General features: G+C 35.6%; 1 protein-coding gene across 9 annotated transcripts in view; it reads left to right on the top strand.

The window, feature by feature from the left end:
• Positions 1–12516, top strand: part of TDRD3 (tudor domain containing 3) — a 164176-nt gene that overhangs the window by 96431 nt on the left and 55229 nt on the right. For all 9 annotated transcript variants that reach the window (XM_048215525.2, XM_026493380.4, XM_048215529.2 and 6 more), the window contains 3 exons: positions 4736–4876; positions 9080–9236; positions 10140–10265. In XM_048215525.2, coding sequence (XP_048071482.1) covers positions 4736–4876; positions 9080–9236; positions 10140–10265 — 424 coding nt within the window. The remainder of the gene's footprint in view (positions 1–4735; positions 4877–9079; positions 9237–10139; positions 10266–12516) is intronic.

Raw genomic sequence — 12516 nt, 5'->3', positions numbered from 1 at the left:
CTTTACAATTCTTTTTTTTGTTTTTTGTTTTTTGTTTTTATTTGAGAGAGTGAACTGGAGAGAGAGAGCATGAGTCATGGGGGTGGGGGAGCTGAGAAGGAGAGTGAGACGCAGACCCCCTGCTGAGCAGAGAGCCCATACAGGATTCAGGACTGGATCCCAGGACTCCCAGGACTCCAGGATCATGACCTGAGCTGAAGGCATACGCTTAACTGACTAAGCCACCCAGGCATCCTCTCCTTGACAATTCTTGCTAACAGACTACCCTTTTCTCCCTCTTCCTTTTCTTTTCTTTTTTTTTTTTTTAAAGATTTTATTTATTTATTCGACAGAGATAGAGACAGCCAGCGAGAGAGGAAACACAAGCAGGGGGAGTGGGAGAGGAAGAAGCAGGGTCATAGCGGAGGAGCCTGATGTGGGGCTCGATCCCATAACGCCGGGATCACGCCCTGAGCCGAAGGCAGATGCTTAACCGCTTAACCGCTATGCCACCCAGGCGCCCCTCCCTCTTCCTTTTCTTAATAGAGTAACAACCGAATGCAATACTTTGCGTTATGGCAGAGTTAGTTATGTTAGTTGGGCTAAATGCCACTTTGGAACGCAGGTAAAGATCAGAGGATAAATCAGTAGTTCAAGGATTAACATTTTTGTTAGTTTTCATTCTTCAATCTACTTAGTAAAAAATAATTTTTTTTTCTTTGGATCATATGTATTTATACACACACACACAATATCCATCATGTTCTATTAACAGCCAGATGGTTTTCTTTTAATTATTTAAACTTTCTTGCTTATTTGAAATAGGTGTTTTCTCTAGTTATTTCTTGATTTTAGACTTTGATAAGAAATTTTTGTTCATGAATTTGTTGCTTAGACAGACTTTTCTTATCAGTGAGATTGAAAACTTTATTCATTAGAAGTTTAGCTAACCTTGAGATCATGACCTGTGCTGAAATGAAGAGTTGGATGCTCAACCAACTGAGCCATCCAGGCGCCCCCTAGGGAGTGTTTTAAATGCTTAGGTTAAATCAATGAACAAAATAGACAAAAGATCCCTGCCCATATCAAGCGTATATTTTAGTAAAGGAGACAAACTATTAGCACACTGTTTAAGTTAGTTATATAGTAGGTTAGATGTTGGTTAAGTGCTATAGGAAGAAAAAAAAGTAGAGTAGGTTGGGGAGTCGGGAGTGCCAGTTGGGGATGAGGTGCACTTTAAAATGGGATGGTCAGAAATTGAAAATTCTTTTAAATTTTTGTGTAGTTTATATTCTAGTGAGGACACTAATATAAACATGCTAAATAGGTAAGTTGCAAATTTCAGTTTTAAATATAGTAATTTGATTAGGTCTCAGGATGATGAGATTTGAGCCAGGACTTGAAGGAAATAAGAGAATTAGCTATATGGTTACGTGAGGTAAAAAAAGCCCTTGCAAAGGTTCTAAAGCAGGACTATATATTCAAGGAATAGGAAGGTAGCCAGTGGAAGCAGAGAGAACAAAGGGACAAGAAGTAGAATAGAAAGTCAAGGGTGATGATGGAGGTCAGCTTATGTAGGTCTCTGTAAGTCATGTTAGAAACACTGACCTTTATTCAGAGAGAAATGAGAGCCTTTAGAGGTTTTCAGCACAGCAGTAACATCAACTTTAAAAAGCTAATTCTGGCTGCTAGGTTCAGAGTAGATTTTAGAGAAGAAAATTGAATCAGACGAGTTAGGAAATTATTAAAGTAATCCAGGGAGGGAAAAATAATGGTAGCCAGGATGATGATGGCAGCTGTATAGATGGTGCCAAGTGCTCAGATTTTGGATTTTTAAAGTAGGGCTATCACGATTTCTGAGAGATTGAATGTGGTACATGAGAAGAAGTGTCATGAATAATTCCAAGGGTTTTGCCCTAAAAAGTTGGCAGGTAAGAGTTGCTTACTTTGAATTGGAGAAGACCATGGTGGAACGGGTTTGACGATAAAGATTTGGTATTCGGTTTTGAACATATTAATGTTGAAGTGTGCCTGTTAGACATCCATGTGGCTTCATAGGCAGGGAGACAGAAGAGTATAATTGAAAAAGTGAGCTTTGGAAGAGATACGCATTTGGAAGTTGTAGACATATATGGATGCCTTTTGAAAATCATGAGGCCAAACGAGATCACCAAATGAGTGGTGAAGGGAAGAGAAAGGGGTAACGAATGAACCCTGTAGCACTAGAGGTTGTATGAAAGAGGTTGAACCAACCAAGGTGCAACCAGAAAGGTAGGATCAAAACAAAAGAATGCAGAAATTGCATCATGGAGAAAGTGGTATTGAACTCGTCAAAAGCTGTTGAAAGATCATATAAGATGTGGTCTGAGAAATAGTGTAGAGTTGAGGAATTCATTTCCTCTAGATTCCTCTAGACATTCATGGGGATGGTAGTAAGATAAAATATACAGTGCTAAGGGAAAAGTGAGTATGAAGATATCAATGGGTGGGTTGATGTGGTGAAAATCTGTTCAAGTTCTGTAATGATTATTTCAGTTTTTTCAGTGAGGAAGTAAGCAAGATCAATAGTAACAATGGAGGAGAAGATGTTGGAGGTTGAGGAGTAAGGGGAATATGTAAAGTAGTGGTCTAGAAGACTGGGAGGGTGGATGGGCTAGGGAAATATAATAAGATTGCTAGGGAGCCTTAAGGGCCCACTTGAGTTTCATGGTCATGATGATTTCACAGATTCCTAAATTGTACAGTATGGACAAGGTGGTGTCACTCATAAAGGACACCATTTATCTTATGGGTGGTGTTTAAGTTGTGTTGTTTCTAGATATTTGTATGTTTAGTGAGTGGCAACTGTTATAAAACAGTGAAAAGCAATTCTGAAAATTTATCCTATTGTTTAATCCATAAAAATGGAAAGAAAACAATAAAGAAAAGCATCCAGAAGATGGGACTGTTTCACTAGTACCAAAAGAAAAAGTACTTTTGGAGTTACGGAATTTAAATTCCAGAAATATATTTAATTTGGAACACATCAGTGTCCAGAGTTCTCAGGTAACTATATTTTAATATATTAAACAGAACAGTTAATGTTGCCATGGATTGTGAATGTTTACTATGTGCCAGTTACTAAATTGATCACTTTGTGTTGTTGATGTCATTTAATTCTTACAGTGTCCCAATTAGGTAGGTTTTCTGATCCCTGTTTTAAGAGTGAGAAACCTGTCTTGTAGGAAGTAAAAGTAACTTGCCTGAAGGCAGGAGCTGGGAAGTGGCTGAGCTAAGATATAGTCCCAGTCTTGTCAAGTTCCAAAGCCTGTTTTCTTAACTATATCACACTGTCTCCCAGTCTAATAAACTTTATATCACAATAATATAAACTCATTTTTTTCTTTATGACTTTTAAAGTGATGACCGTCAAGACATTCCAAATCTATTACATAAAACAAAAAGAAAATGAATGAATCTCGTTATACACTTTTGGTCTTTGAAAATGTGGTTTTAATTTTGGTTTAAATAAAATTTAAATTTAAATATTGCGGTGCATCAACTGCTTAATCAATATTTAATACGTTGTCTGGTTAATGCTTATATCATTTTTCTATTTTTCATGTTCTGTTTCTTTATATTTTCATCTGATTCAAAATAATTTCCCAGTGTTATATAAATTTATATCTAGGTATGTGTTCTTACTGTCATAATTTTAAAACACATGTAAAACTATTATCAGTAATAAAAAGCAAGTGTTCACTTCTTCCTTTTTTATTAGATCTATTAGAACTATAAAGATATTGTATAACCAGATGTGTAATTTAATATTGTACAAGTAACAGCAATGGGTTGCTTTTCAGTCATGATTTTGTATCTTTCCAAACTAATATTCTTTACATTCTAGTCTTTTCACAATAGTTTTGATAAAAATGAGATCAAATCAGATTTTCAAATGTGATTAAACATAGTTATTCTAATAAGTCATGCAAAATAAGAAATAATGGACTTTAGAGTTTCTATACATAGTTGGTAAGATGGCATATTATGTAATTAATGTAAAAATAAATTAGTAATGAGAGTTTTAATCCAGTGTTAAAATTCATATTATTTGTTTACTTTTTAAGATCATATAATCAGGGGCACCTGGGGGGCTCAGAAGCACATGACTTCAGCTTGGTTTATGATCTCAGGATCCTGGGATTGAGCCCCGCTTCAGGCTCCCTGCTCAGCGGGGGGTCTGCTTGTCCCTCTGTCCCTCCCCTTACTCTCTCTCAGTCTCTGTCTCAAATAAATAAAATCTTAAAAAGATTATATAATCATATTACTGGATCACAGATATAATGTAACTGATTCCTAGACATGTTTAGTGCCTTGCTAAAGATAGACTTGCTATGTAACCCAGGTCTTATGATATCAGTAAAGTATCGTACCCGAGAATTATTTTAACACCTGATCTCCGTGATGCTGGTACTATTTTATTTTCTATATTGTTGTCTACTTAAGTTTATTCTGATGACTTGCCTAGAAGACTTAAAGATTTAAATTAATGTACTTTTTGTATTGCTTCACCTGGACTTGTAGAAAGAAGAGATTGTGGCCAGTAGATATTTGTTTAAAAAGGATTAGTTAACATTTCATTTTTTTCATGTAAAACATAATCAAGAAGGTTTTAGTTGCTTCAGTTTTACTAGGTGTTTTTAGTTGCAGGTTAGTCTTAAGAGCTATTTTTAAATGTTATTTACTTACATCTGTTTTGTTTTTCTCTTATCAAAAGACCAAGACATTTGGAGGAGGTGGTGGTGGTGCTAGAAGTAATCTCAACATGAGTGCTGCTGGTAACCGAAATAGAGAAATTTTACAAAAAGAAAAGTCAACCAAATCTGAGGGGAGACATGAAGGTGTCTATAGAGAACTGGTAAGGCTAAAGAATCAGCCACAAAATTAATGTGTTCTTCCTTGCCTTGATGATTTTTATGTTCTTCCTTGTAACCACTACTGGCTTTGTTCAGTGTATTATGGATAGAATTCACAATTCTAAGAAGGCTTTCGTTAAGGATTATAGTTAACTTTTGGAAAATTTGGATTAATTGAAAGATGATTTACTCAAAACCTCCATTTTACTTAAATTTCTAATGTCCAAATAGCATATTTTGGAACAGATTGGTAAAAAGCCATCAAATTAAATAGAGGACATTTAATAGAGAGTATATTCTATAAGATGATGCATCAGGAACATCTCTTCCCTTCCCCCCATTTTTCTCAAATTTTGTCTAAAGTAATTTTGTTTTCTTTTGCTTCACTCTTTGGGAAAAATATGTTAGAACAAGTACATGTGTATTATGGTCTCATTTGCAAAATATACCTGGATTTTTTAGATAAATGGTAGGAGTCAAAGTTATTTCTGATATTCTGCAGTGTCCTCAGATATAAGGGAACTGACAAGAATTCATTTTCCTCTGCCTTTAGAAATTGAATGACTTTAGATGATTTTATCTGTAGAGTACAGAATACTAAGACTGGCTTAAATAATAGGGATTTATTATTTCACATAACTAGAAACTCAGAAGTAGATGGTTACAAAGGTTGATAAATTCAGCAGTAACAATGTTGGAGCTCTGATGGGCATCTCTGTGATTTTTTGGCTTTCTTCTCAGGGTTACAGGATTCTCTGTGTATTAAATCTTCACACAAAAAGTTCAAAGGCAGGAAGGAAAGGGTGTAGGTCTATTTTATCATATATGAAAATATTTTCTGAAATCTCCAGAAAATTCCATTTATGTGTTATTGACTAGAGCTAGGTCACATGTCCCCTTCTAAATCAGTCATTGGCCAAGAAGAATGGGTTTATAACTGTGGGCCAGGCTGTCTCTCCCTTGAACATATGACCATTTCATTCTTTTAAAAAAGTCAGTTTTCAGTTTAGAGTAGATATAGTAAGCTGAAAAAATATGGTCCCTAACTAAAGAAGCCTTCAAACTTCAGTAAATTGAGAATACTTCTCTGGGAATGTCTTGCCATAGACCATCAGAGACCAGCAGTTTGGGGTTGTGGTAAGGATTAAACGCATGAAGAGAATGATATCAGAAAGATGGTGGAGTAGAGAATCCAGGAATTGGCTCTGCCACCCAAACAACTGTTGAGCTGGCAAGTACTCTTTGAAACAACTATTTTAGAAGTCTGGAGCCTGAGAGTCAGACACTTGAGCATCCAGAATAATAAGTGATGAAGAAAGAGGCTGGTTACTGGCTGACCATGGGGATAATGGAACAGAGACGTCAGTGATGCTATACCACAAGGAATATAATCCTTGCAAAGAAAGTTTGGAAAGGTCACTAAACAAACTTACAGTGGCAGCTTTCATCTAGTAACAACAGCAGTCCCTGAGGAGAAGGGAGAATCTGATTTCCAAAATTACTGCCATTATAGTTTTCGAAATGTCCAGTTCTCAACAACAAAAAAAATTACAAAGCATATCAAAAAACAGCAAAGTATGACCCATTCATAGGAAAAAAAGAAATTGACAGAAAACATCCCTGAAGAAGCCCAGACATTGGACTTACTAAACAAAGACTTAAACTATCTTAAATATGCTCAAAGGTCTGAAGGGAACCATTCCAAAGAACTAGAAGAAATCAAGAAAACAGTATATGAACAACTAGGGAATATGAGCACTGGTTGTTATATGCAACTAATGAATCATTGAACACTACCTCAAAAACTAATGATGTACTATATGTTGGCTAACTGAACATAATAAGAAAAAAAAAGAAATTATAAAAAAGAAGCCAAATAGGATTTCTGAAGCAGAAAAATACAGTACCTGATATAAAACATTTAATTAGCAGATTCAACATCAGACTGGAACAGGCAAGGGAAAGAATTGGTGCACTTTAATGTAGGGCATTGAAATTATCAGGTCTAAGATGCAGAAGGAGAGAAGAGTGAAGAAAAATAGAGGATAAGGGACTTATGGGGTACCATCAAACATACCAACATGCACATTGTGTATGGGAATCCCAATAAGAAAAGAGACAGGAACAGAAAAATTACCTGAAGTAACAACGACCCCAAATTCCCAAATTTGATGAAATTATGAATCTGTAAATCCAAGAAGTTAAGTGAACTCCAGTAGGATAAACTTACAGAGAGAGACACACCAAGACGCATTATAATCAAGTTGTTGAAAGCTAAAGACAGAGAAATCTTGAAAGCTGTGAGAGAGGAACACCTCATCAAATTCAAGGGATCCTGAGTAAGATATATGACCAATATCTGATCAGAAACTATGAAAGTAAGAAATCAGTGAGGTGATACCTTGAAAGTACTGAAAGGAAAAACAAAAACAAAAAACCTGTTAACCAAGAATTATATGTCCAGCAAAGCTATTATTCAAAACTGAAGGAGACCATCAAAAGGACAATTTGAAATACCAGTGTAAATATGAATGTACATCAATTGTTCTAATGACTAAGTACCAAATTTTTTTGCATGTTGGACAGTTTTCAGTTCCTTACTTCCAGCAATTTAAGGAAGACTTGATTGGAATGTCAGGCAATAGGTCCTTAAAATAATTTTTAATAATAGATAGTATTATAGGTTGAATTGTACCTTCCCAGATGTGTTGAAGTCCTAACCACCAGTACCTTAAAATGTGACTTCATTTGGAAATAGGGTCTTTACAGAGGTATCAAGTAAAGAAGGTGGGCCCTAATTCAATATGACTATTCTTATAAAGAGGGGAAATGTAGACAGAGAGACTGATATAAACAGAGGGCAGGTGAGCAGCAGATATGCAGTGAGAAGATGGCCATGTGACTAGAGTACATCTACAAGCCAAGAAATGCCAAGGGTTGCCAGCAAACAACAGAAGTTAGAAGAGGCAAACAGAGTTCTTCCCTAGAGCTCCCAGAGAGAGCATGGCCCTGCCAATACCTTGATTGAGAGTTTGGTTCACTGCAAATCACATCTTCAAGGAAGGTAGAATAAATTATACCAAGATCAGGTATTAATTGATTTTTTATATTTTTTTATCAAGTTCTATGTATGGAACAATATTCTTCATTAGGTATTTATTTGAGAGATAATTGGGGAAGAGAAAAGTTTTAGAAAGTTTGATTATATTTTTTTACATTCATTTAAGTTTTTGAATAGGAAAGATGCATTTTAGTTTTGATGTCCAGTCCTTTCTGTGTTGACTTTAGCAATTGCATAGTAGAGATCTAGATTTTCTCTTACATGTCAACTCTGATCTACTGGTAATAGCTACTGTGTTTAGAAAGGTTTTTGTGTTTGGAAGGATGCAGTCATGATTTGGAGAAAAGTATTGTGCTTTTATCATTGTCTACACAGGTATCAGAGTGGCTGTCTGCAACATGCAGACGATGTATATGCTATCTTAAAGCCTATCAATCTTCACTCTTAGACGTACACGTTAGTTATATATTCCTCAGCTGGCAGTGGTTCAAGAAATTTCTTTATGGGATATGTTTGTATTACTTAAAAGGTTTTTGAATTCTACTCAACTCTAGATTTTTCAAGGAGATTTTGGGTTCTGGTGTTTATGAAGTAGATTTTCCTGTTTGAGGTACACCAAAGCACCGTAGATAGTGGTGCTAATGAGTATAGAAAGAATACTGAACAGAGTTAAAAAAAAATAAAGCTACTAAGATAGTACCATTTTGTTAACTTCATTTTATACTTTGCAGTTTTGGAGAAGTGCTATATTTATAATTACATTGACTTTTGAGGATATATAGTCTTCACTGTATTATTTTCAGAAGCTTTATTCTGACACTTAAAATTTCCTTCCCTCCTTCCTTCCTTCTCTCTCTTTCTTTTTCTTTTCTTTTCTTCTTTTCTGCTTTCTTTCTTTCTTTCTTTCTTTCTTGCATTTGTAATGGTAGTTGTGAAGTCAGAGTATTAGAGGCACAACCCCGCGTATCATACAGGTTTTTTCTTGACTGTTGGTATGAAAAAGCAGCAAGTGAATGTTGTATTAGTATGACATTTTTTCCATAAGCAGGAGGTGTAATCTTTAGTTAAAAAACAGTGTGTAGTTAAAAACTTATGCCTTGCTTATTATGGCCATCAGCACAGCTTTGCTCTTAATTTCTTACAGGTTGATGAGAAGGCTCTGAAACATATAACAGAAATGGGCTTCAGTAAAGAAGCATCAAGGCAAGCTCTTATGGATAATGGCAACAACTTAGAAGCAGCACTGAATGTACTTCTTAACAGCAATAAACACAAACCTGTTACAGGACCACCTCTGAGAGGTAGACTTCATTAAGCAAAGTGCCAGATAGTATTGTTTGCTTTTCGGGCTGGGGTTTTGTTGCGGGGGAGGGGGGGGCTATAAATTCATTTCTATTTGTGGTAAGTGGATGGAGCACCAATTTTGGAACCATGGAGACTTGTTCAAGTTACTCCAAGTCTGTTTATCTTCATCTTTTTGTAAAGTAGGTCTAGTAATACCTTATTTAACCAGGTTGTTACAAGCAGTAGAGAAAATATGATATGAAGTGAGTACTTCTAGTCATTATTTCTAGAACCGTGCCCCTTGTATAAATGACTAGTCTGCAAACTTTTTTAAATTAACAAGCACATGACTTTTACTTAGTGTTATTCTTTAGTCATTCAAGCCTTAATCCTATGTTCTTTTAAAGGATAAGTGGTTAAAGAAAAATTTTATAAAAATGATTTTTTTCTCTCAAAAGATAATTTACATGAACAAATTCAAATTTCCAAGTTGATCATTTAGAGGACTAAAGGTGCTAGTTAATATAATCATTTAAAAACTTTTTTATTGGGGCGCCTGGGTGGCACAGCGGTTAAGCGTCTGCCTTCGGCTCAGGGCATGATCCCGGCGTTCTGGGATCGAGCCCCACATCAGGCTCCTCCGCTATGAGCCTGCTTCTTCCTCTCCCACTCGCCCTGCTTGTGTTCCCTCTCTCGCTGGCTGTCTCTGTCTCTGTCAAATAAATAAATAAAATATTTTAAAAAAATAAAATAAAATAAATAAAATAAAATAAAAACTTTTTTATTTAAAAGATGTAGAATATATGGAAAAATATGAAAAGAAATACAAAATCAAACTTAAGGTGACAGGATTATATTTTAGTGTGTTTTCTCCTTTTGTTTTGCATGTACAATAAATATGTCTTGCTTTATTTCTTAAGGTAAAGGAAAAGGCAGGGGGAGAATAAGATCTGAAGAAGAAGAGGAACTGGGAAATGCAAGGCCATCAGCACCAAGCACACTATTTGATTTCCTGGAGTCTAAAATGGGGACACTGAGTGTGGAAGGTAAGTTAACTTTTTTTTTTTAAATATTTTATTTATTTATTTGACAGAGAGAGAGAGACAGCGAGAGAGGGAACACAAGCAGGGGGAGTGGGAGAGGGAGAAGCAGGTTTCCTGCTTGAGCAGGGAGCCTGATGCGGGGCTCGGTCCCAGGACCCTTGGGATCATGACCTGAGCCGAAGGCAGACGCTTAATGACTGAGCCACCCAGGCACCACTGAAGGTAGGTTAACTTAAAGTAGATTTCTTTTTAAAAGACCAAACTTTATTTGGAATTGTACAAAAAAAGGTTAATAAAGCAACTGACAGTAGAAACCTCTATTCTGGGTGTTAAAAATTTTAGTTACAAATTTCCTGTTTGACAGAAGCACAGAACAAAATTTGAATTGTTACATTCTGAAAATACTAAAAGGTAGCTTATTTTGCCCTCTAACTGTATGATGGGAGATCTCACCAAACTCTTACCCCCAGCTTCACTAGATGACAGATTTAGCTATGAAAACAGATCGTTATGGTGGAGAATTTATTATTATATAATCTTATAGGACGTTTTCCCTGTGAATCATCTCTCTCTTTTTTCTCCACATATTATATATCACATGAAAATATTCACACAGTGAGTCAATATGCTGTCACAATATGATTTATTCCTTAACATGATATATTTTAGGATTAACGTAAATACTGAAAAGATAAATAAGTATGTTAAATGTATAACTTTTTTCCAAGCCTAGGATATACTAAATATTTTCTAAAATAGTATGTTTTTAAAATATGATTCCAGGGGCACATGGGTGGCTCAGTCAGTTAAGCATCCAACTCTTGATTTTGGCTCAGGTCATGTGCTGGGCATGAAGCCTGCTTAAGATCCTCTGTCTCCCTCTCCCTCTGCCCCTTCCTCCACCACCACCCCCCCCACACAAAAAAATAAAATAAAATATGGTTCCCAAAAGTTAGGGAAATACACTTTTAAATTCAGTTTTCTCTTTTCAGACATATTTTTAATTAAATGAAAGCTTGGAGATAAAAATGCTTTGATAACAAATTTGAAGTGTCCAGATTTCATAAAAATGGAAGCTCATTGTTAGATTATATAGAAAAGGCAGTGTGTTTTGAAAAAAAAATGTTTGATATAGATGAGACTTGTAAGCAGACACATATAACAGCAATATTTTCTTGGTTATAAAGCATAATGTGTTGGTTTTCCATGCTGTTTAATAAATTACCACAAAGTTAGTGGCTTAAAACAATGCAAATTTATTATCTCATAGTTCCTGTGGGTCAGGAGTCTAGGCAAACTTAGTTGGGGCCTTTGCTTGAGATTTCAGCCGGGGCTATGATCTTAGCTGAGGCTTGAGGTCCTCTCGTACACTCACTGGCTGTTAGCAAAATTTAGTTCGTTGTGGATTAAGATCAAAGTCCACATTTTCTTGCTTGATGTTGCCTGCGAAGTGCTTTGAGCTCCTGGAAGTTGTTGAGTTCTTGCCACCTGACCCCCTCCATAGGCAGGTCACAACATGTTTGTTTGCTTCTATAAAGCAAGCAAGAGAATCTCTACTGCTTCTTCAAATCTCTGACTTCCTGATATTTTTGTCACAACTTCCTTTATACTCTCCCAGTCCGAACTTCTGTGATTTTCTTTTATCCTTCTGCTTCCGTACATTTGGTTTTGACTCTTGCATAATGAGGTTGAGACTAAGAATGGTAATTTTATGGTGATCTGTGTACCTATAATGCTTCAGTTCTCACGGAACATACTCTATTCCAACAAAATTAAATAGTATTAGCATTCCATTTGGAAAAAGGTGTCAAAGTTAAGATACATGACATAAATACTACACTAAATAACAAATATCAGTGTTAGAGAGATATGCTTCTGAGGAGACAGAAATTTCTGAACACATGGTAATACAGGCCATTGTTTTAGTAGATATGATTTGTTTATGTCACTCTTACAGACATGACGTGGGATCTGCTAGAATGTGAGAAAAATATGGACATTATGTAATATATATAATAATATTCCAGATCCCTGGTTTTTACAGGGATTACAGGGAATATAATCTATGACCTTCATAAATTACTAAATTCAAGAAATTAGATATTTCTAATATTTGTACAGTACAGCCTCTTAAATTTGATCCCAAATCACATGTTTCTGCAATCATCCTAACATCAGAAATCATCCCCTCCAACTTATATTAGTTTTTGTTTTTTTTTTGAAGAGAAAGAGCACAAGTAGGGAAGGGGGCAGA

This window comes from Ursus arctos, unplaced genomic scaffold (assembly GCF_023065955.2).
Source record: "Ursus arctos isolate Adak ecotype North America unplaced genomic scaffold, UrsArc2.0 scaffold_10, whole genome shotgun sequence".
In the NCBI taxonomy this organism is placed as follows: domain Eukaryota; kingdom Metazoa; phylum Chordata; class Mammalia; order Carnivora; family Ursidae; genus Ursus; species Ursus arctos.
This window is presented reverse-complemented; position numbering and strand designations above follow the sequence as displayed.